The 26,406-nt window shown below is 37.0% G+C and overlaps 1 protein-coding gene across 8 annotated transcripts in view; it reads right to left on the bottom strand.

Annotated features, from left to right (window-relative positions):
• The window catches only part of NTNG1 (netrin G1), a 268,725-nt gene that overhangs the window by 78,463 nt on the left and 163,856 nt on the right, over positions 1 to 26,406 (bottom strand). For all 8 annotated transcript variants that reach the window (XM_087960757.1, XM_087960751.1, XM_087960750.1 and 5 more), the window contains 2 exons: positions 6,702 to 6,874; positions 2,580 to 2,606 (listed from right to left, as the gene is read on the bottom strand). In XM_087960757.1, coding sequence (XP_087816883.1) covers positions 2,580 to 2,606; positions 6,702 to 6,874 — 200 coding nt within the window. The remainder of the gene's footprint in view (positions 1 to 2,579; positions 2,607 to 6,701; positions 6,875 to 26,406) is intronic.

Raw genomic sequence — 26,406 nt, 5'->3', positions numbered from 1 at the left:
CTGTTGCACCGCTCCGGAGCCGATACCTTGAATGCGGCAGCTCCGATGCACCGCATTGTAATGGGCTCCAGGAGGAGGAGGAGGGGAAGGAGTAAAGTGCACTAAATTTGAGTGTGCTGCATAGGTGCTGCAAGAGCAGTGAACAGCCATGGAGCCGACTGTGGTGGGGCCTGGAGGGTGCACACGAGACGAGAAGGAGAGGAGATGGAGGGAGGAAGCCTCCGCCACATCTTTGCCAGCACATTGAAACATCTTTGGCTATTAAAGATTTTGTGGACGAAACATGGTCAAGACTATCAGGAAGCTCTCACATTTTGTTGAGGCTTTAAACAGGATCCATTGGACTAGATCTCCACCCTAAAAAATTACTTTTCCCCAATGTTTTAAAGTGCCAATTCTGAAGAAAGCAAAACCAAAATGTACTGGTAAATTACAAGGAGAACACACACACACACACACACACACACACACACACACACACCCTTCTAACCCTGCTGGAGCAGGTGATTGGACTAGAATAGATATCTCATTATCTTTCTCCTCCCTCCCCCCTTCTTTATTTTTTTTTCTTTCTGTCCCTTCCTTCCATCCCCCCTCTTTCTTCATCCGTCCCTTTTTCTTTCTTTCCCTTTTCTCTTTCTTTTCTTCCTTCTTTCTTTCTCTCTCTTTCTTTTCTCTTTCTCTCTTTCCCTCTCTCAGGCTCACCCCATTGACTTAGTCCCCTGCTTCGCTTGGACTTGCTTGGGCAAGTCCATCCGGTGTAGCGGGCTCAATGGGGTGGACCTGTGGGGCTGGCATCTAAAACGTGGCAGTTTGAAAAGTTGGGCAAAGCCAGAGGTCAGTAATTTTTGCTGCAAAAAATCACAAAAGCTTCTGAGTTGTGCACAAGAAGGGACACACATGTCAATGCAATTCAGCAACATAAAATAAAGAAATAAAAATAAAACAAATCAACAAGAATCGGCAAAGCATCTCTGATTAGATTTTATTCACTACTAGAATCTAATCTGAGATGCTTTGCTGATTCTAGTCCAATGACCTACTCCAGCAGGGTTAGAAGGGAGTGTGTGTTTATGTATGTGCATGGCTGTCAAAACTCCAAAAACAGGTCAAGTAACTCTGGGGAGGCCAGTCATAAATTAGAACACTTGCTAAACAACCGGCCATTAAGTGAGGACCACTTGTATTTGGTTTGCCAGTCCAGTCACCTGGGCACGCCCACCCAGTCACATGACCACCAAACCACACCTATCCGGTCATGTGACCAGCAAGCCACGCCCAGCCAGTCATGTGACCAGCAAGCCATGCCCTCAAATTAGGCCAACGCCCACAGAAATTTAAATCCCAACCCTGGGTGGGGGGCACCGAGGGTAAGTTTGTAGCACAAAGGGGACGGTGGACTGAAAAAGTTTGGGAACCACTAAATGAAAGTATTGTTTTATGTATGGCAAATTTGGCAGAACTATGGCAATATTATTGGAACATGGACATGCTTTACTTCGCTATTAGTTTTACATTTTAATTTTTCACAATCATATGTAAGAATGGTTATCCAAGGGAAGCAAATGATGAAGTGTATATCATAACACACTTTTCTACTTGTGTTATGAAGTCATAAGTATCTAAGGGTACATTTTGAATTGTGATGTCACAATGTATATTTGACCAAAAATTTGCTATGGACTCGTTTCTTTTAGCAATCTATAAAGTTACGGAAAAAGACTTAATCAAATATAGTATTTAAAATATTTCCAATACACACTATATTTAAATATTTTATATAAAAACAAGGATATTATTAAAATTATCTGAAATATCCTTAATTTAAACTAGGTTTTTATTTTTTCTTCTTCTTTAAGTATTATAACATTGTCATCAAAAACTTCTGAGCACCACAGGATAAGCCAGCAATTGGCAGCAGGGTGCACCATGTCACTATGACCATTTTAGATGGCATCCATAGGATTCCAAAATTAAATTAAATTTATTTTATTTTTATACTAAATGACATTCATAAAATTGCAGTTTACATTTTTATTTCCATATTTAAAATAAAATTAAGAATCTTTCTAAGAATTTTGTAAGATTAACCGCAAAGATGCCAAAATCTTAGTTTACATTGACACCTCACGGGCCACCAGTCAGAAATTTTGGTAGCAATCCATGGTGGTAAAAATGATTCAAATTATGTGTATAGATTGGTTCCTTTGTGGAAAATCAATGGAGAATTGATAAAAAATGTTTATTTGAAAAAAAATAGAAATGGCTTAAATATTGTTAAAACTACAATCTGGTCATTAAAGGAAAATGTGTATTATTAAATTATATTTTATCTAGTTACTCTTCTTAGAGGTTTAGTAGGTGGTTTTAGCACTGAAGCAATATAATTTTAAAAACTGCTTTTGTCCCTCTCAACATAAATATTTATGATGTGCAGATGTTGAAGGAAGGAGATAATACTATTTTTCCAGTTATCACAAAGCAGTCATTAAAGAAAACAGAAATAGATGTTGGAAAAATAGATTTTCAGAGTCTGGACAACAAGCCAAGCTGGCCTAGGTCTGCTCTTTATTACTTACTACCAATGCTGGAAATACTGGGCATACCTGGAAAAAAGAAGAAGAAAAATAATATTGGTTAGGAATGGAAACATGTTGATACTAATACAGTAGAGCTTTTACATGGCTGCACTGATATCAAGATGAAGTATAAGTATCAAAAACTAAAGGACAGATTAGCTAAAGCCAAGCATTTTAAATAATCCCTGGCTTGGGTGAAACCTATACACTATACACCTCTACTTTACATAATCATATATACAGATATTAGTACTATATATAGATCTATATACATGAATGAGACTTCATCGAAACGTTGCCTAGATACTTCCAATCTTACGCGGGAGAAAACCCGAATAACCAAAGATCCACATCTATATACAGATGTATACTATATATACTTGTACACATGTAGGCTCTCTTCTTACAAACATTCACATGGGTGCATAGATATTTTGCCTTGTTAAGGTACTGCCATCATGAACAAGTGGAGAAGGACTATATGCCCTCATTGTGTATCCAATGAATATTAATGCTTGAATGAGGCTTCAAGGATCTTTGTTAATAAGTTACAAAAGAGAACAAGAGTAACACATTTAGCAGTAATTTTATGAAGTAGCTAACTAGCTCAAAAGTGAATTATGCATGGTGCATTTAATACATTCTTAGGACAAGGTGCCATTTTCTCATAAGAATGGGACTAGAGTACAGTAGTTGCATCCCCACCCTAAAGAGAAAAGGAACCAATTAAATCCTGCAAGGCCCCAGAGAATAACATTTATGAAAGACAGTCTGAATATGTAAGATCAACTGGTTCATCATTCCATCTGCAAAGGCAAAAGAATGTTCATTAAATACCAGAATAGAATAATAAAAGAACAGTTAATCCTTTGTTTCAATCTGAGTATTATGTTCAGTGTGCTTCAAGAGCAAATTTACAATCACTATGGATTTTTCATGCATCCCATAACCTATAATTTAGCCGTAGACCCCTTCCATTTTTTTTTGTAACTCAGTAATAGGCATACAGTAGGATATTGCTCAAAGGCTACAATAGATATCCAATAAAGCATTGTCCATGTAGTATGTTGGATGCAGATGTAGAATACAACACATTCCACTTGAAGTAATTAGTTAAATTTGGTTTATTTCTTTTCTAAGACATATATGGTACTGGAAGCTACAATCCTTAATATTAACATATGTTTAAGAATAGTACCAGAACAAGTGATCAAGGACCTGACCATTTACCCATTTAAGTTAATTGCAGCCAATGATAGAGAAAATAAACGGGATCTCTCTCTTTCTATCTCTTGTCATCATAATGCCTATATATGCCATATATGTCTATATAGATAAAGCTGCTTTTCTGAAATTCTATTTAAATTTCATTTTGAATGTTACTCTGATCAAATTTTGATAGCATATGCAAACATCCTAACCTGATAAATCCTGCTGTCTTCTTTAGGAAAAATCCAATCAGTTATCTGCTTTTTGGGGGTGGGTGGGTAGATGCTATTTTTGTAATGTATAAATTGAATTTGATAAGGGTGGAATTTCTAAACAAAAAACAAAAAAACAAAAACAAAATAGACATTCCTCACACTAGAATGAATAGGAGGTATCATAGAAATTAGTGAAGATAAATTGAGTTTTCTATACCTTAACTCAATTCAGAATTCTATGAGAGAAAAAACAATCCCATAATTTTTCAAAATGCTTAAGAGAGTAGCTTGAACGCAGCTTCTAAGTTTTAATTCAGTGGTCCAAAGTGTCCTTTCCACTAGAAGTTAATGCTTTATAAAATATTTTCTCATTCTTTTTGAAGGTTCACTTTTTCTCATCTTGCTTGCTAGGAATTTTATAATTTCATGCTCTCATCATGGCTTCTTACTTAGACTATGACTTTTACATTAAGCTAGATAAGGTTCTCTTTCCTGAAATATTCATTTATGAGGCTTGATTCCTCACAGCTGTTGCTTTGAAGTGTGAGATAGCATTCCGAATATGGCATATTGCTGTTTTTGCCATAAACCTGAAGCACACTAAGAATTAGTACTTACCTGTCATTGCAGCTGAGTGGACATCTGCGAATTCATACAGATAGGTTGCGAGACCATAGAGCATATTGGCAAAGTTTTAGTGTTTACAGAATTATTTAGCAAGAGTCCCACCCTCAGTTCTATGTAAATCACAGAACCACCCATTTCTCCAAAGTTGTTATTCACTGAATAATGACTTCCAAAGTTTATATTTTAATTATATGCAAATCAGAGCTATTAAATATTTATAAAATGCCATTTATCTCTATCCATCCTATCCAATTCATCAGGAGATCATGTTTTGGGTACAGTCAGTGAAGGAGCGTTGGCTGGTAGGATCCAGAAAGAGAGTCTTTTCTGCTATGACATCTGTCCTTTGGAAGGTCATTTCTCTAGGGACTAGATTGGCCGTGTTTTTGCAGGCATTCCATAAGGCCTTGAAAACTTAGTTTACGGCCTTTGCCTGGGGCCCTGGACATGTTATATAGAGCTTATCCCCTTGTGTGGATAATTGGTTGGATGATGTCTGGCTGCTATGTGTTTTATTTTATTTTAACATTTTGTGTATTAGGTATGTTATTTATTTCATTGTAAGCCACTTGAAGTCACATATGTGAGATGGGTAGCTATTAGAAATTTTAATTTAATTTATTTATTCAAGAAATTTATATGGCTGCCCAGCTTACATAGGATGACTCTAGAACTATTACAAAATTACAAATTTACAGTGCAAGGTTTAATGGCTTATTCTTTGCTAGCTTTTCCCCCCTATTCAAAAGTATGCAAATCTAATTGCTAGGGATTCAAAGACATTGACAGATATTGTACTTTAATGCCTCTTCCCCTCATTCTTGTCTGCAATCTATACTGTGTTACTCTCAATATTCCTATTAAACACAGAGATACAAATGTATAGGCAGTGTTAGAGTCAAAAGTATATAAGTCCCACTGATTTAGATAATTGTACTCCATCTTTTATCCCTCTCATCAAAATTATTACCGTAGGTCTTCAGAATAATCCTACAAGAATGATTGATATTTGGAAGCAGGAGAAACAAAGTGTCTTTTGTATAGTAATTGCATGAACATACGGATATTTAGAAGACATCAGATCCATTCTAAGGAACATTACACCATGATCTTTAAGAGCCAATGGACACATAGATGAAACTAAAACACATTACTATGATAAACAATCCCTGAAATTCACACACATCCAAAACTGGCCACAATTCAACAAAAAGTCTTAAGACTAACAAAAATGCTGGGTTCATGCATGACTATTCACTGGTGAATAATAATAGTTAGTCTAAAACATTCTTAAAAAATAAACAATTTGTAACCTACTCAGGTTATCTAACCTCATAAAAAGTTTAGTCAGTCAGTCTTCAGTCAAGCTATTTAATACTGCATTATAAGTAAAATTCATGTGAAAATCACTGACACATTACTTGGTAAAGAACAGTACAGTCACATAATGAGACATTTGCAATATATTTGTTAATCAGATTGGGAAGTTGCAATAACATTTGCATAATTGGCTCACACACTTACAAAATCACAGCAAATGGTTGGATCATTGACCTCATAACAAAGTATTGAGTATCAACCGAATCATTTCTGCACTTTTATTTAAAGATCAGAATTTGACAACCGCATATGAGCCAATGTTGAGTAGTCATTACATAAAGACTAAAGAAATTTAACTTAAAATTCAGTTCATTAGATTTTTAGACATTTAATACTATCTTAGTTCTGTGTTCATAAAGAAAAACCCTATCTTACGTGTAAACTCTGTGTTTGTATGTGGTACATGTACATGTGTGTGTGTATGTGTACATTGCAAATTTGATAGAAGAGAGATGTCATAATTTCCTTATTGATTTATTTGAACAGATAATTTCTTTTGTACCATTATCCAAGAACATAGCCCAGCGACTTATCCCAAATAAGTAAAGATGCATAACACTGGGCAAACCATAAATATTTTAATTTTCCAGTAAGCTATGGCTTCTCAGACATGCTTTAAGTTTGGTTCTGAATTTTTTTTAACCCCAAGTCTCAAAGTTTTACAGTTGTAATATTGTGCACAAGTACTCACAGATATTTGCAGTGCCCTTAGGAATGGGCAGATAGGAACCTGGACTCCAAGGACGTCCCTGATAATTCTTCTTACATTTCCCACAATCTGGGCCTGTGGTATTGTGTTCACACTCGCATAATAATTTTTTATTTTCAATTTTGCAACCAGTGGCATGAAGATTACACTTGCACCTGATAAAAGAAAAAGCAAGACATTAGCACACTTTCAATTAAATTTCAGTCAGTGTTGTTCTGGCTGAAATTCAGTGATTGGCAACAGATATACAAATAACTAAAGTCCACATAATAAAAAATGACTTTCTCGCGCTGAAATTGAACTTCTGGTTAGGACGAACAATCCAGAACTATTTCAGAAACTTGAACAAATGCAGTAAGAGATGTATCTATACTGTGTGTATTGAAATAACTTTAGGAAAAAGGATTAGGAAATGATTCTCTAAGTCTTGCGCTCCGATAAAAAAGAATACATATACTTAAAGCCAGCATTATACTATCTCATTCTAAAAACTACACATTTGATTTAATTCTAATTCCATTCTTGTTATAAATCTCGGCAATAGGAAGTTTTATTTTTGTATACATTGTATTATGTGTGTGTACAGGAGTAGAGACTAATAACTGTCATTGATGTGCCTTCGGAACCCTCTCCAGATGTGAATCCAGAGGAGGAAGAGGAGGATGAGCCAGATCCTGGCACCTCAGGGGAAGCAGAGTGGAATGGAGGTTTGGATCAGGGAATGGAGGGCTTTAGCCCAACAGAGCAGCTGCAGCTGGGTTGATCAGACGGACGGCAGGCTGAGCCTGAGCCAAGGAAGTCGCAGCTGCAACAGGTTAGCTTAGAAACTCCAGGCAAGGGACATGAGCAGCTGCCAGTGGCCAGCGAGTATGAGGAGGTGGAGCCCATGCCTCCTTCCAATCCAAGGATGCAAACGGCAGAGAGGAGACAGTTGCAATGATGGTTGGCCAAAGTACTTGGAAGGAGACAACCTTGTCCTCTATGAAGGGCTGCACTAGCATTGCTTATTTAATCCTGCCCTAAGAGATGGGCATTGCTAGAACAATCTAGTTCCTTGTTCTGTGTTTCTGTTTTGTGTAACAAAATTCCAAACTTTGTTACACAAAACAGAAGCAGGGAATGTATATTGTATGGGCTTTTGGGGGGAACTGCCGTGTGTGTTTGTGTTTGTGTGTGTGTATGGGTGTGTATGTGTATGTGTTGAATAAAATCCATTTACTGTGATGTGTGTAATTGAGGCAGCACAACAACACATATTTCATGATATTTAGTTCCCAAATTATACTTTCTAGAATTCTTCAGAATAATCTGTGACAGGTTAAGTAGAATGAATTAAGAGTGTACCCTTAGATATCAGAAAAAAAGGGGGGGAAAGTGAAGGAGGGAGGGAGGGAGGGAGGGGGAGAGACATAAACTAATTGCTGTTAGAGAAATTAATCTCTCTTCATATTGATTTTTTGCCTTTAAATTGGATCATAACTAAAAAGCTGTTGAAAAAGAAGATGCCATCCAATAAAGATAATCTTATAGCCCTTCAGAGAAGAATGCTTGAAACAAAAAGCTTCTCTGAGAGCTCTTGAAACAGAACCTTTTCCAAATAAGAAATCAGACCAAATTGGGAAGAATACATTAATTCGAACCTCACATATATTAAAATGATTGTCTCCCAGGTTGTTTTGGAATACATACAGAATCTAGCTCAAGCTGAAAGTAAAATTCAAAGACAAAGATTGCAAGAAAAACAAATAGCAGTTCCTGAACACAAGAACTGTTATAAGCTTGACTGGCCAAACAATATCCCTAGTTTTGTTATGAATAGAGGAATGAAAATTCATGAAACTTCTTAGTTAATTTGTCTGATGGGCAAAAATCCATCATGCTTCATGGGATAAAGAGGCACTGTTAGGAATGATAGTCACCTAACGGTTGGGTTGGCAATATATAAACCAGGATAGTCATTAATACTGTTGTATCTTTAAGAGAATGTTGTAATTGTGATTGGATGAGGTTCCTCAATGGCCATAAGATGGAGCTAGAAACCTGGTTTGTTCTTTTTTGCATTTCCTTTGCTTTCCTCTTGCCTTTTGCCTGATCATCATTCTGCTTGAATTGCTGTGAGTCTTGCAACTATTCGCAAACTCTGTTTACTGAACTTTGTTTATGATATTGGTAAAGAAAAGGACTTCGTTTTTGGATTATCCCTGGACTGATTATTTTGAATACTAACTGCTTTAACTGTGTATGATTTGGACTGTTTGTTGGACTTTGTTTACCTGTTTACAGGAAGTAAAACTTACATTTTACTATTCAGTGTATCTGTGTGCTGGTTCTGTGTTATTCACCACCACTCTCACTATGTTTCCCTGAGTGCACTCATTCTCCTAACGGGGAATACCTCAACAGGCACTGCTGTATGCTTATCAGTTAGTCTGTGTTGAGATGAGAATATATGACCTGTGTTTGCCAGTATCCTCAAAGTTCAGCCACCTGTATAATAACCTCCTTCTTATTTCATTTTCTTATTTTTCTTTGTATGTTTATGCTTTTAATAAAAATAGTAATTCCCAAAAACATGATTTTAATCCTTTATCTTAATTTTTAAACATTCTTCCCTGATTTCTAACCCAGATACCAGAGCATTGTTCTGATAAAATGAAAAGCATCACTGCAAGTAAATCTTATAAGAATTTGTCCTTAATAGTATGGAATTTCACCATATGATGACTCTGAAATAACATAATATTTATCCCAACAAAATGGTCTTTGACTTAATTAACCCTCATTAATCCTATGCATGCTTATTTATTAGATCTCAGGAGTTGTAAGCCAATTTTTATTGTTGTTTTCTTTCAATGTTCTTATAATAAAATGGGATTTGTATTAGTAAAATATGAGTTAATAATTCGGTGGAGTCATTAGGCTAGAAGCCAAGACATGGTGAGTTCTAGTCCTGATTTAAGCATAAAGTCACACTCTCTCAGAAGATTTTGGAAAACTTCTGAAAGATTGAAAACTTTGGAACACTTGCCCAGAAAACTGCAGGACTTGTCCAAGCAGTCATTAGAAGTCAATACCGACTTGAAGACAACCTCCATCAAAAATGTAATATAAATAATTGGAATGGGAACTCACCTTAAGTAATCCTGAGAATTTCAAAAAGAGTTTGGAAAAATTATGACAATATATAGTTTAAGACAAAATCTTGTTAATGCATAATTCTGGCCAGTGTTTGAGACATGAATTAAACCAGAAAATGTCTCAAATACCTTAAAGTGGCTAAAATCCTCTAAAAAGAATAAAGATGCTTTCAGTATGAAAGCTCCATTTAATCATTGAAATTTCTTTTCAGTAGATGTCACAGATAACTTGAGAATTTGTTTCACAAAGAGGCTGAAGAGGTGCTCAATAATTTAGCATCCCAGGCTGGTTATTCTTTTGATTATTTTAGATTAGGTATTGAGAAAGATTCTTCTGTGGGCATTTGACACCAATTCCATGGAGTAAGTAGTAATTACAGAAAAGCAACTGAAAACTTGGGCACAATTTTAATTAAACTATTACCAATGAGTGGCTGCCAAATTTTGTTTTCATTTAAGAGAAATTTGACCAGAAGCAAGTAGCAATCTACATGTATATCCTCCTGAATTAAGCAAACTTTTGTTAATCTAATTAATTAATCTAATTCTAGATTAAATAACTAGGCTCCCAATGTATGCATTTTCTTCCATATTTTAAAGAATGGCATTTTCTGAATGGTTGTTACAATACTAATAGTTCAATATAGTAGGAATACCTTATAATTAAAATTGCCAATATAATAGAAATAAGAATAACTATAAGTATAAGTATAAATACATGAAATGGGTCCGAATAATTGGGGATAATAGGATATACATTCAATTTCACAGCTACTAAAATTGTTGGCTGAGCAAGTAGAAAGACAGTCAAGGAAATGATTGAAACCTGGGAAATTGCCCCCTTGTCAGTCAACAGGAGTGCTGATTTACTACCACTTTATCAGGTACTTAGGAGCTGAGGACTTGGCAGCAGAAGGAAACAACAGCCAATGATTTAATAGCCAGCCATCAACACCCTAATCAACAAATAAAAAGCCACACACAACCAGGCACCACATAAACAGAATAGTCCAAAGCACACATTCATGTAGAGAGAAGTTCCCTGAGGATAGGCTCTAACACAAATCTGAAAGCTCAGAAGACTAAATCTCTGCTCCCGGTGACAGACGCAGATTGAATCCTACAACCTCCATGCTTCAGAACACACTGAAATATGTTTCAGAGCGTACTGAAGTATGAGTATCATATCTGTTTGACAGGGGTGGGATTCAAATTTTTTAACAACCGGTTTGGTGGGCATGGCTAGGTGGGTGTGATTAGGGGGGCGTGGCCGTGTGGCTGGGTGGGCATGGCTTCTTTTTTTGCAGCACCCCTCTGCCCCCCCCCCACCCCTTTTGGCCTCCTAGGCCCCAGGGAAGCCTCCTGGGGGGTGTTTTTGCTCCCAGAAGGTTTCCTGGGGCCCAGGAAGGCAAAAAATGGAACGCAGGGTGGCATGGCTCCCTCCCTGCACTCCCCCCCCACTCCTTTTTACCTCCTGGGCCTCCGGGAAGCATCCTGGGTGAAGCAGAAAGACAGCGATGGGGATCTCAGCACAGCTGATCATCGGAACAGCTGATCATCGGGAGGGGAAAAAAAGAAATACCTTAAGGAGTGACTGGGTGGGGGAGAATGCAGTCATTGATGTCGAGCATGCATGCAATATTGCGCATACGCGATAAGGACTGACTGGGTGAGGAGGGGAGGGGTGGGTGGAGAGGGGGAGAGCCAGCCAAGGGCATGATTTGCCGGAACTACACAGAATCATAACAACCAGTTCTATAGAACTGGTCTGAACTGGTAGAATCCCACCCCTGCTGTTTGAAACACGTTAAAGGAGCCACATACTAGAATCAATTTCAAGACAAGGCATAATGAACTACATTACCATCTCTGCTTGGTCCCTAGCAGTACATAGCGCAAACATTGCTTAAAAAATATTACTGAACCCTTGCAACATGACCAATAGGAAGTCTTCAAGACCACAGGTTCCCCATCCTTGGTTTAAATATGAGCAAATATCCTTTCTGTTCATATTAGAAAATAAAGTCAAAGAATGGAATTCTAGCCTCTCAATGTTTGGCTGTACCCTTAGTAATAATTTTCCTAGATTTCCAGGGAAGAATGGTAATTTGAAGATAGCTTTACAAAAGTGGAGCTGACAATTCCAGCTAAGAACAGAAAGCCAATGAGTAGATCGGCTCCTTCAACTGTTCCTGGACAAAGAGAGGATGCAAGATTACCCAAGATGTGCTCCGAACCATGGTATGGAATTTCAAGAAGACACTGCAGACAAGGCTCTGGAGGGTGAGAGAACCTTGAGCCAAGGGAATTTGTCATACTTGTTCCAGTCACAAACACAGTTTTTCAAACAACACTAAGTTTGCGCTTCTCTTGTTAATTATTTCCCTATTTCCTATTTCCAATTGCTTATTCATTGCTTTAAAGAAGTTAGACACCTTCAAAATGACAAGTCTGGAAACAATGGTTTCGATGTGTGCCTTCAATCCTTAATACAAGAAAATGAAACTGTATCTTTAAATTCTATCTTTAAGAATTTAAAATATAGTAAAAAAAACAAGAAAGGGCTTTGTCAAATAGAAAATTTTAAATATATTAAAGGCTCAAAAATCTTTGGAACATTGGATTTTGAATTTTAAGACTTCAAAATTGTGAGAAAAATACCTATTTTTTTATATTGGAGACATAACAAGACAAGCAACTTATAATAATGGTCAGAGACATTTTGGAGGAATTGCATTGAGACTTTGAATCAATAATATCAGCTGTATTGTGTCTTCTTGGGAGCTGTCTGTTTCAGAAAAAGATATACAACAAAGTCAATCCAAAAATATGAATAAAAATTTGAATGTGAATTTGTGATTATATATATATATATATATATATATATATATATATATATATATATATATATATATATATATATATATATATATATATATATATATATATATATATATATAATTAGTTGTTGGTATTTTTCCACATCATTGTAGTTGTGCTTTTAAAGTTGTAACAACGTTTCAGCAGAATCTCATCTGCCATCATCAGGCTTCTGTATAGTGTATAGGAACACTATACAGAAGCCTGATGATGGCAGATGAGATTCTGCCGAAACGTTGCTACAACTTTAAAAGCACAACTACAATGACGTGGGAAAATACCCGAACAAAGCTGAATGCCATACATGTAAGTACCCACGAAAACTTAAGAAAACACACACACACACACACACACACATATATATATATAATGACATGGGAAAATACCCGAACAAAGCTGAATGCCATACATGTAAGTACCCACGAAAACTTAAACACACACACACACACACACACACACACACACACACACATATATACACACACATACACAAGATACTCTTAATCTTACATGGGAAAAGACCCGAACACACCTAGACCTACATATCTATCTATCTATCTATCTATCTATCTATCTATCTATCTATCTATCTATCTATCTATCTATCTATCTATTTGCTTTCTTAAATTTTCACGGGTATTTATATGTATGGTATTCAGCTTTGTTCAGGTATTTTCCCATGTCATTATAGTTGTGCTTTTAAAGTTGTAGTGACGTTTCAGCAGAATCTCACCTGCCATCATCAGGCTTGTGTATTGTGTTTGTCTGTGAGTCAGGCTTTCACAGCCGTTTCTGTTTTAAATTTGATGCTAGCCTACTGCTGTGTTAGAATGGTTTTTTCTTCATCCTGATTGGTTGGGAGTCTTGGTCTGTGTTTATTGGTCTTAGAGTTTGCTGTGTTCTACTTGATTGGTGTTTCTAATATCTTCTGTCTGTTTTGTAGCTTTTTTTGTCTTGATTGGCTGGCAACATTATGTTTCCTGTATTGGAGGCTTTTAGTGCGGCTTGGCTCCGAGTAACGGATGGCTATCATTTATTAGGAAGCTAGGTTTCATCTGGGTGCCTGGTTGGGGTGTGTTTGAGCTGGAGGTATCAGGGGGGATCTCTTTGTGCCCAGGTGTTTGCTTGGCTTGTGGTGTGGAGATTTTTTTGTTTGAGAGTGCATGCTTCCAGATAATTGACAGTCTGGTGGAGTCATCTCTTCTATTCATGCTTTCAGGTCTTTTTTCAATCACTATGGCTTCTCTGATAATTTTATAGTGGGGGGTTTCTATAGTGGCTAGGGTTTTGGTGCCATTGAAGTCGATGCTATGACCTGTGGCTTTCATGTGTTGGACTAGTGAGGAAGTGTGTTCCAGCTTTTTTACTGCATTTTTGTGTTCATCTAGGCGGGAACTTATTCTTCTATTGGTCTGTCCAATGTATGTGGCAGGGCATGATGCGCAGGGGACTTCATATATGCCTTAGTTTTCCAGGTCAATTTTATCTTTGGGGTTTCGTAGGATGGCTGCTATTTTTCTGTCTGTTTTGAAGGCAATTTTGATGTGATGCCTGTGTAGTATCTTACTGATTTTGTCTGTACTACCTCTTATGTAGGGCAGAACAGCTGTTCCATAGGTCTGTTCATCTTCGTCTCAGTGTGTTTTTGTGGATCGGGCCTGTGATTTTGCTTTTGTGGAAGCCGTTGGCTGTCAGTACTTTAGTCAGGGTGCATAGTTCAGTCTTTACGTGTGTCTTGTCTGCCAGGCATTTGGTTCTGGCAATTAGTGTTCTGCTTGTAAGTTTTGACATGGTTTCACTATTCACTCAAGTCCTGATTAAAAAAAACCTAGAAATCATCAAAAATAAATACCAACCACCCAAACATCTCATGGAACTAGCAGAACACTGCTTAACCAACACATATTTCATATACAAAGGACAAAGATACAAGCAAATTGAAGGAGCCCCTATGGGATCACCACTGTCACCCGTTATTGCAAACCTGTTCATGGAAAAATTCAAATCCAGAGCCCTAGCCAATGCCACCCACAAACCCAAACTATAGTTAAGATACATCGATGAAACATTTGTTATTTGGCCCCATGGAAAAGAAAACCTCAACAATTTCCTAACACACCTAAACAGCACACACCCCAAAATCAAATCATCATGGAAACAGAAACAAACAAACAACTACCATTCCTAGATGTACTAATCTACAAAAAAAACCAGATGGTACACTAGGACACACCATATACCAGAAGAAAACATACACCAACCACATGCTACCTCAACGCCCAATCCCATCACCACCCACCACAGATAAACTCCATGGCCAAAACACTAATTGCCAGGATGAAATGCCTGGCAGACAAGACACACATAAAGACTGAACTATATATAGTGTGTTCCTCACTAGTCCAACATATGAAAGCCACAGGTCATAGCATCGACTTCAATGGCACCAAAACCCTAGCCACTATAAAAAACCCCGGCTACAGAATCATCAGAGAAGCCATAGAAATTGATAAAAGACCTAATAGTATGAATAGAAGAGATGACTCCACCAGACTATCAATCATCTGGGGGACACCACTATTGACAGGTACAGAATTTGATAGGACACTCCCAATTTTGACCATTTGTTGTCTGTTTGACAAGAATGCTTCTATCCAGTTATGCAGTTGTCCAGAGATACCATAAGATTTTAGTTTTAGGAGTAGTTTGTCGTGTACCACTGAATCAAAGCCTTTACATAAGTCTATGTAAATTATGTCTATTGCTTTGCTCTGATTGAGTTGTGTAGTCCTTATGTTTTTGCAGTGTAAGAGTTGCAGATTACAGGATAGTTTTTTTCTGAAACCAAATTGTTTATTAGAGAGTAGGTTGTTTGTCTCTAAGTGGAGGATAATGGATACTAATACTAATAATAATGGATACTAGGATACTGGGACCACTTTATGCCTTTTAAATGTGGATTTGCTTAAGCTAAGAGTTGAGATGTGGAATGTTGAGTTTTATATATGTTAATTAATGATTATTATAGAGCTCTGATGGACTTTTTTCTGGATTGGAGAAGACCTTAGTTATTAGATTTTTCTATTGTTGAGAGGTGAGTTATGAGATGAAGATATTTAGATCTGTTAATTAAGAGGAGGTGAAAATATAGTGAAATGGTTTATACTTGTCATAATAAGAGTGGGCAGTTGCTTCCTTAGGCTTTTTAAAATCTTTCTTCTTCTTCTTTGCTTTCATGAATCTTCTTCTTTTTCTTCACTTTGAATTATCTTTTGTAATTAAAACTTTTAATAAAATTATTTTAAAAATTGTAATTATTTTCCTGAAGGTTGCAAAATCCAAAGCTTGTTGCAGAATGTCTGTGTAGCATCGTAAGCAGAATTTTATTATATGTTTTACAAATTGTCTTATTTTACTTGATTTTTTTTTTTGATACTATAGATTTTAGTGTGTTTTGTATTTTATCAAACCACTGTAAGTTAATTATGATTTAGTAGCATATACAACTGCTGGTTTAGTTAAATAAATAACTTTAAGGAAGAGCAAGCTGCTACTTACTAAGTGCCAATGCTAGCTGAAGACATTTGCTCCATAAATTGGATCTCAAATGTCATCTCCTCCCTCAGCTCAGAACCTAGCTTCTAGAGACTTGCTGCATCATTTTGACCCCAATTTCTCTTTGCATCTCCCATCTGGATCAGACTGCTTTATTTTTGCCGCATGATAGTAATGGACCTCAGAAGAACATATCCGAAGCAATTCATACATTTTCTTAGGTCTGAATCAATTTAGAAAAGGAAAGGTGTGCATTGCTATGGCTTTGAACATATGAATATTCTTCTATGCAATAATACACTTACTGCACAATAAAAGCAGAACTTCAGGTGTAAACCGGTTTCAGATTGACAAAAATCAGCTAACATAGAAAACAAAATCCCTGTTGCGCGTGCGCACACACATGTATGTATGTATGTGTATGTATGTGCGCGCACAAACACACACACACACACACACACATGACTTCCTTGAGTTGAGCTCAACTAGTGATGATGGGACAACTGCTGTTTTTGAACTTCCTGCCTAACCTACAGCCCTGGAATTTTCTGGAGCTTTCCATTCTTGCTCTAATTAATCTGACACAGCTTATTTATTTTTTGAAATTAGCTAAGGTTGACAGGAGCTTAATTTAGTTTAAGTATGAACATTGAATGGTCCAGAATCATGTTTGATTCTAGGGGGCAATGCTCATTTCCTTTTCTTAGTCAAGGGAGCCAACCAACATTGTCTGAAGACACTTCCATGGTCATGTTGCAGCATTAGGAAGCTAGGTTTCCTGTGTATCATGCACAAGTCCCCTGTGCATCATGCCCTGCCACATACATTGGACAGAGCAATAGAAGAATAAGTACCCACCTGGATGAACACAAAAATGCAGTAAAAAAGCTGGAACACACTTCCTCACTAGTCCAACACATGAAAGCCACAGGTCATAGCATCGACTTCAATGGCACCAAAACCCTAGCCACTACAGAAAACCCCAGCTACAGAATTATCAGAGAAGCCATAGAGATTGAAAAAGACCTGAAAGCATGAATAGAAGAGATGACTCCACCAGACTGTCAATTATCTGGAAGCCTGCACTCTCAAACAAAAAAAAAATCTCCACACCACAAGCCAGGCAAACACCTGGGCACAAACAGACTCCCAATGATACCTCCAGCTCAAACACACCCCAACCAGGCACCCAGATGAAACCTAGCTTCCTAATAAATGATAGCCGTCCGTTTACTCGGAGCCAAGCCGCACTAAAAGCCTCCAATACAGGAAACACAATGTTGCCAGCCAATCAAGACAAAAAAAGCTACAAAACTGACAGAAGATATTAGAAACACCAATCAAGCAGAACACAGCAAACTCCAAGACCAATAAACACAGACCAAGACTCCCAACCAATCAGGATGAAGAAAAAACCATTCTGGCACAGCAGTAGGCTAGCACCAAATTTAAAACAGAAACGGCTGTGAAAGTCTGATTCACAGACGAATACTATACAGAAGCCTGATGATGGCAGATGAGATTCTGCCAAAATGTTGCTACAACTTTAAAAGCACAACTATAATGACGTTGGAAAATACCCGAACAAAGCTGAATACCATATATATTATATTACTATACACACATGCACACATGCAAAATATATATTTATTTTATCTCATTTGATGTGGGTTATAAACAGAAAAATCAAACTAAATATAAAAGGCTTTTGAAGTTGATCTTATTTAAATTATAATAGCTTAGAAGCAATAAAATCATTTGTTTTGTTCAGAGTTGATGATGATATAAGACTAGAATTTTGCGAGAACACCAGATTCAAAGTTTTTCCCTTTACATTCCTGTCTTTCATTCCATCTTCTGAAGTGATCATTTGTATAGTGTTGAAAAGAACAACCTTCATGTTATCTCTGAACTGTGAATCAGCATTCACTAAAAGGGCATTCAGATTTCCCATCTAATTTTCTTGTTTTTACTGAATTCCAGACCTTGCTGCTGTTAACATTCCATAACATTTTTCTTAAATTAGCATTCATTTATTTTCATTCCACTGAAATTTAGGAACAATTTAAAAAAGAATTCATCAAGTCTATTTAGTAAAATCCTAGAGACAGATTTACCAGGCCTACACAGAGGTTTGCAACAACTGTACAATATAGTACTGGAATGTACCAAATAATTTGTCAGAACTCCTATTTATCTATTTTTGAAACATCATCATTGGTGTTAAGCTCTCAGTATCAAGTAGGACATTCTTTACTTTGTGGATATAAATTAGTAACAGAGCACATTTTCTGCTAATAATGGTCCCGAGTTTAGATGGAATGCAATCCTCGACTAGATAACAAACCACCTCCCTTTCAACTTGTCTTGGGAGACTAAATCCCACTTTTTAGGCTTATACAGAAAGAAAAACTTTCATGACATGACAGTCCTAGAGGGGATATAGGTTAACTATGGGCAATGTTTATGAGGAATCCTCCGTTTTGGCCTTTGCTTTAACGCCAATGCTGTGTACAGAGATAAAGATAAAACCTGTCCTGGGAAGATGGGCAAGCAATAGGCATTCTGTTGAAAGGTTGAATGGATTACAACCTTCATCAGTGCTGATCTTTTTGATTTAATAGAAAGAGTATAGCACAAAAAAAGAAAGGGAGGGAGGGAGGGAGGGAGGAAGGAAGGAAGGAAGGAAGGAAGGAAGGAAGGAAGGAAGGAAGGAAGTAAGTGTATAGCACATTTTGAAGACAATCAGATCTGGGAGGCTTTTATAAACTTACTCTTGGAAAGGGAAATGATTCAGGAACTTCTATAAATAACAACTGAGCAAGCATTATACAACTGCTTCCCTCCTGTCCCCTAATGTTTTGGCCAACAAATGGAGAAAGGGAAAATAAATTGTTTTTAATTCTTCTCTCTCTTTCTAGCAAAAAGACTCAAGGAAAAACTGTAGAGCTGGAAAGCCAGCTGTGAGGCATCTCTCCTCTTGAAAGCCTTTACTTATCCTAGAGGATATCTTTATTTATTTTATTTATTTATTTGATTTGCCAATTGTTTACAAGATAATAAGTATAAGTGTATACATAGTTGTGAATACATGAAATGGGTACATATAAGAAAAATAAAAGAATAAGAGAAACAATAGGACAGGGACGGTAGGCACGATGGTGCGCTTATGCACGCCCCCTACAGACCTCTTAGGAAAGGGGTGAGGTCAATAGTAGACAGTCTAAGGTTAAAGTTTTTGGGGTTTGGGGAAGAGACTACAGAGTCGGGTAGAGTATTCCAGACATTGACCACTCTATTGCTGAAGTCGTATTTCCTGCAATCAAGTTTGGTGCGGTTTACTTTGAGTTTGTATCTATTGTGTGCTCTTGTGTTGTTATGGTTGAAGCTGAAGTATTCATTGACAGTAGGACATTGCAATGTATGATTTTATATACCATGCTTAAGTCAGACCGAAGACGGCGTAATTCAAGGTTTTCTAGTTTTAGAATTTCAAGTCTGGTGGCATAAGGTATTCTACAACGAGTAGAAGAGTGGAGAACTCTTCTTGTGAAATATTTCTGGACTTTCTCAATTGTGCTAATATCAGATACGTAATGAGGGTTCCAGACTGATGAACTGTATTCGAGTATTGGTCTAGCAAATGTTTTGTATGCTCTGGTTAGTAGTGTGATATTACCAGAGAAAAAACTACGTAGGATTAGGTTAACAACTCTTAATGCCTTTTTGGCTATGTAGTTGCAGTGGGCTCTAGCACTTAGATCATTAGAGGTGAGTATTCCAAGGTCCTTTACAGAGCTTGGGTCATCAACAAGATCTTAACTATTCAGCTTGTATTTTATTTTCTGATTTTTTTTGCCAATATGTAAGACAGAGCATTTATTTGTTGAGATTTGAAGTTGCCATTTGTTTGACCATTCAGATACATAGTCAAGATCTTTTTGTAGGTTAGCAGTATTGTCTGTGGTATTGAACAGCTTTACATCATCAGCGAAGAGAACGCAATTGCTCTTAATATGATCACAGAGGTCGTTTATGTAGAGTATGAAGAGAGTTGGTCCTAGAACACTGCCCTGGGGGACACCACTATTGACAGGTACTGGATTTGATAGGACGCTCCCGATTTTGACCATTTGTTGTCTGTTTGACAGGAATGCTTCTATCCAGTTATTCAGTTGTCCAGAGATACCATAGGATTTTATTTTTAGGAGTAGTTTGTCGTGTACCACTGAATCAAAGGCTATGTAGATTGCGTCTATTGCTTTGCCCTGGTCGAGTTGTGTCATCCATATGTTTTTGCAGTGTAAGAGTTGCAGATTACAGGATATTTTTTTTCTGAAACCAAATTGTTTATTGGAGAGTAGGTTGTTTGTCTCTAAGTGGAGGATGATGGATTGGTTAATAATTGATTCCATGACTTTACAGGTGACGCAGCATAAGGAGATTGGCCTGTAATTTTCAACTAGGCTTGGGTCTCCCTTTTTGAAGATGGGGATGACTGTGGCTTGTGACCATAGGTTAGGCAAGGAGCTGGTCCTGAAAGATTTTTCATTATTATTAGATTATATAGATTATGCTTAGAGGTTTGGCTATGGCAGTGGATAGCTTTCTTAAAAAGTAGGCACATATTCCATCCGGTCCAATAGATAGAGATGGTTTTAGATTGCGTAGTGATTTTTCGACATTGTCTTCTGTGAAATCGATATGTATTAGATCATTGTTGTTATCTGTGGTACGGCTAGGAAATACTGGGCATGATCCATTGCTGTTTACAAATACTGAGCCGAAGAATGTGTTAAAGATGTTGGCTTTAATGGTGTCGTCCTTGCAGTCTTTACCATCAGGTCCTATCAAGGGAGGGATGGACCTTGAGTCTTTTAGTTTGTTGTTTACAAAATTGTAAAAAGCACAGGTGGAATTGGTGCTTAGAAGGTTTTCCTCTTGTTTAATGTGATAATTGGTGCATTCAGTCTTTATCTGGTGGCATAAATTTTTGTATCGGTTTTTGAAATTGGCAACGTGACCAGATTTGTTTTTCCGCCAGAGTGATCTCTTTTGGGATTGAAGTTTCCTTATTGATATGGGTAATCTGCTTTTTTGTTTTGTTTTGGGAGTTGTTGTTGGAACATATAGTTTGATGACTCTTTTGACTTCAAGTAAAAATATGTTGTAATGGTCTTCAACGGTATTGCATCCAGTGAATAGAGATTGCCAATCAAGGGATGAGAGATCGTTGTCTATAAGATCATAGTTGCCTTTTTTGAAGTTACAATAGGGGATTACATCATTGTGGTGATTTTTGTGTGGACGTATGTTGAGACAAAAGTCAATCATATTGTGGTCACTACTGGAAAAGGGTTCTTTAGTTTGTATTCCGTAAATTAAGTTCAAACTGTTGCAGAAGATGAGATCGAGGCAGTTGTTTAGTCTAGTGTTGTTGATTACTAGTTGTTCCAGTCCCAGATTTGTAATAGCATTGTAGAAGGTTGTGTGTATGATTTCAGTTGTACAATCATTTAGGGTCCAGTCAATATGAGGTAGATTGAAATCACCAAGAAGGATAAAAGGGTATGGGCAGGATGCAGCCCATGTTAGTAATGTATTTAGCTTGTTTACATGTTCGATGTCATAATCAGGTGCTCTGTAACATAGTAAGAATCGAATTGTGATATTTGAGGATAGTTCACAGATGATGGTTTCAGGAAGGGCAAGCTCTTGGGTAACTTGGATATTTTTTAGATGTAAGGATTTTTTATAGAATATAGCAACACCACCTCCTCGACGATTTTCACGATCTAATCGGTAAACATGATAGTCTCTTACTGTGGTAATGGAGTCGGGGAGAGATGCATTGAGCCATGTTTCACAGACAAATATAATGTCGAAGTTAGCCATATTTAGGAGGAAGAGAAATTCAGGTATTTTATTCACGAGGCTTCTTGCATTGAGTAGTTTGCATTTAAGGCCGGCAGTAGTTGGAATTGAGGTAGTTGGGGGCGTGCGTGCCTAGTCTTGGGTGATGGTGGATGGGTTGAGGTAGGGTTGTGGTTGAGGGTAAAAGCTGAGTATTGGGTTGCGTGGCTTACTTTTGATACAGTCAGCATGGTAGTCAATGTACAGGTCCTTCTCTCCATTGTCTAGACGGTTTTTGAGTTCGATGCGGAGTACACGGGAGCGGGCACGTTGCTGTATGGTTAGGTCAGGGCGGCAACGGAGGTTCTTATGGTTGGTGTTGGTTTTGGCGAGTGAGTTTATAGTATAAATGAATTTACGTTTGCTTGATTCATTTTTGCAAATGACCCTGCACAAGCGTTGGGCTATCTTTGAGCTATCCGAGGCTTCGTTTCTTAACAGACTGCACTTCAGGCTAATCAATAAGACCATGACAAAGGAAGATGTTTTTTTGGATCCACTGAGCTTGTCTTTCAGACCAAGAAGGCTGGTAGGCCTTTCAGGAACTCAGCTTAATTTCTTCTATGTACTGCCTATGTAAACATCAAAAGAACAGCCTTCCCAGGTCCCTAAAGCAACCTATACCGAATTAGGTTTCAAAGAATAGAACAGATCCAGATGATAGAAACTATCAATGTATTATTATCCATCCTCTGAACTGGTCTGAGGTCCAGCTTCAAAACTGTGGCTTTAGGAAGCCACAGAATTGACCCAACTCCAATACATAGGCAAGCATCTGGCGATAAAGGCCTCCTTCTATGAACATCTGGAAGGTAAGTCTACCATCAAATCTCACTAAATTAGATGATGAGAAGAAAGATATACCAGTTTTTATTCATCTTTCCCCTCTTGTTACATATTGGTTGGTGGAGGATTTTTATTCCTACTTTTGTTCTGTTTTCCTCATCTTATAGAATTCCTGATTTTCAAAATTGAAGCATGTGTGTCAGGATCTCTCTTTGTACTTATCAAAAACAGGGAAGGGACCTTTTACAGAGAACATATTGCATTTGCTTTTTCTCTAAAAAACTACAGTGGACATGTTGTACCATTAGCTCTGAAGAACAGTTCATAGCCTTTCCCCATGACTGGTACTTTCCCTATTAACTGGTTTTTGAATGTTTTTCATGCCATCAACACACTTTAACGAACAGTATTTATTTATTGTATTTTCCTTGAATGCATTTTCTGCAATTTCTCCTTTACTGCTATATTTTCACTGTCATTATTTTATTTGTATTGTTTTTCAGTAATATTTAATCACTTTTCCTGAAATCATTTTTGATGCAGTCATTTTTTGTAAAGTCCACATTTGTTCTTCTAATTGTTTTTAAATACATTTTAATTAAAAAGATCTTTCTCGCATTCCATTCCTTGTGTAACCTAACACGTGGCAATTCTCTATTAAAAGCATAAAGGTGTGGAAAGGGCCCCTTCTCTACTTTACGCACGTAATTTTAAAGACAGGAAGTAGCTTAATGTGTTGAATTGACACAGCAGTTTTCCTTTCTTGTCTTTATCACATTTTTTGGGAGCTGAAAATTAAGGCCAACAATTTCATAAGGGACCTTAGATAAAATGCTCTTTGGACTTAGCATACAGAAACAGATGATATAATAGCCTTTGCTTTGGTTTTCACTGCTGGTTGTGTGAATTTAAAAAAATACTGCGAACAATGTGCTATGAAACAAATATACATTCACAGTTGTGTGCTTCTGTTTGAAAGATTCTGTCAAAATAGATTATACTCATAAATGGCAAAAAATGGACAAAAGAAAGATAAAATATAGCCTGATGAATATGGATGATAGTATTGCCTAGAATCTAGACATTCTAAGAAATTACTGTAATGAATTCTATAGATTGCATACAGTATTGCATACAGTAACAGTTTTATTTAGAAGCAGGTTGGATTGTGTTATCAACACTGCTTCTTCTGTAAGTCATGAATCTCGGTGTTCTGTCATAGTGTTTTCTTCATTTAGTTTACTATGTTCCTAGAAAGTAACTTTTGAGAACTCCATTGTGACTTATTGATTTGGCCTTGAAGCACTGAGATACAGTTGAGCTGGGGAAAATAACAGTCTGCAAAAAGTTTGGGGTTCACCAAAATCCCTTACGTGGTTTTAAGGTGGAAAGTACTAGTAAAATTCTCTTTGTAGGAATTGAGAGTTTTGGTATATGCAAAATTTAGCATGAATTTCACATTTTTAAATATAAGAAAGGACTACCATTATAAGTTGTGCTGTGTATGGAAGATCACTGCCTTCTGAAAAACTATCATAGGATTTTATATATCTTTGTGAACTTACTGTGACAGACCTAAACTACTAATTTTGCTGTATATGTTTATGAGGGAATTCATTCTGAAGAAATAAAATATATGCATACTGGAAAGAATGAGGCATGATGAATGCTAAGCACTGAATTGATGCTTAGCTTAATTACTGTAAGCAAGACTTTTGCAATGATGGAATTTTGAAGAACCCTTATAGCAATAAAAAGAATACAGAATTCTGTATCTACAATGGTGATTATCGATATCATAAAATTATAGGTATCTATCAGCTTACACTAAAAACAATATTCCATTTTACAGCAGATCAAAAACAACTAATGCATTATAAGTTGAAGACTCTCTTAAGCTGAAATCAGATTCTGTTTGACTATATGGCAAACTGATTTTGTTTTCCTTCCCACAGGTATATTTGAACTTCCCAGCCCTAGGATCTTGTGATCAGTAGAGATCTGCTAGGTATAGCCTCTACTTTAGATGGTCTAATTACATACAACCTATTCACAATGAACAATGTTGTTCAAGTGTATAGTGTAATAAAGTCTATTGTTGTAGTTGTTTGATGTCATTGTTCGCATTTTATTCCACTGCAGGCCAGAGATAGGAGAAGTAGAAGAAGAATGAAGAGAATATACAGCTCATCTTGATTTAATTTTTATCTTTGTAAGCTGCCCTGTGTCACTGAGAGAAATATCAGAAACAATAACAGAAGAACAGAGTTGGAAGGGACCTTGGAGGTCTTCTAGTCCAGTCCTCTGCTCAAGCAGGAGAACCTATACCATTTCAGACAAGTGGCTGTCCAGTCTTTTCTTAAAAGCCTCCAGTGATAGAGCACCCACAATTTCTGAAGGCAAGATGTTCCACTGGTTAATTGTTCTCACTGTTAGGAAATTTCTCCTTAGTTCTAGATTTCTTCTCTCCTTGATTAGTTTCCATCCATTGTTTTCTGTCTTGCCTTGTAAAATGGATTGACCCCCCCCCCCCCCCTTCTTTAGGGCATCCCCTCAAATATTAGTTGGGCAATTATAGAAATTTTTCTAAATAAAAAATAAATAAAATCTTTATGGTGCAAAATAATACAGAAATTTGGCATGGGCAATCCTGTACGTGTTGGCTATTCCTTATGGAGCAATACCATTTCCAGAACTCATATGGTAGCATTGCACAATTTTCTTCTCCCTTGTAATATAGAAAAAAAATATGCAACTACAAGACAGGATTACAGTTCAGCTGTACCTTAAAACAAGAAAGGGTGGGGGGGAGAGAAAGGTTTGTTTAGATTTATTTGAATAATGTTGCTTGAAGAATTGAAAATTAAAACAGCATTCCCCAACCTTTTTTTAAGCCAGAAGGCATACTTGCCTTTTTGAGGGCATGCTATAAGCATTAACAAAACAGTGGCATGTTGGCATATCTAGTCATTTAGTTAATAGCATTAATGGTAAGCACTATTTACTGGGAAGCAAATGGATAAGGTTGCTTCTCACCAACATATCTAGCTTTCCAGGAAGAAGCTTCTATTTAGTTGACTTCCCTGATCCTTTTTTCTGGGTAACTGGGTACAGTTCCAGACAAAGCCTTGGCGCATAGCCATCCAAACTGATTTTCTAAGAATGTTTGTGAGGCCAATTCAGGCCCCGATGAATTCTTGGAAAGAGATGAGGCAAGTGGCTAGTGCTTTGCTTCACAGCACGCCAGTTTCCTTCTTTTTTAATTAAGAGGAAAATCAACTGAAATCTGATGAGCCATGGAGCCTAGTTAGTACCAAAGAACACAAGGAGCCAAGTGTTAAAATAACCCTTAAAACAAAAGTTAATTGTGCCATAGATTCCCAGTGAGCAGTGACTAAAATAATGGTTTAAAGAAT

The sequence above is a fragment of the Notechis scutatus genome, chromosome 3 (genome assembly GCF_049901735.1).
Source record: "Notechis scutatus isolate UNSWTSFEM ecotype Mainland chromosome 3, rNotScu1.2, whole genome shotgun sequence".
Lineage (NCBI taxonomy): Eukaryota > Metazoa > Chordata > Lepidosauria > Squamata > Elapidae > Notechis > Notechis scutatus.
This window is presented reverse-complemented; position numbering and strand designations above follow the sequence as displayed.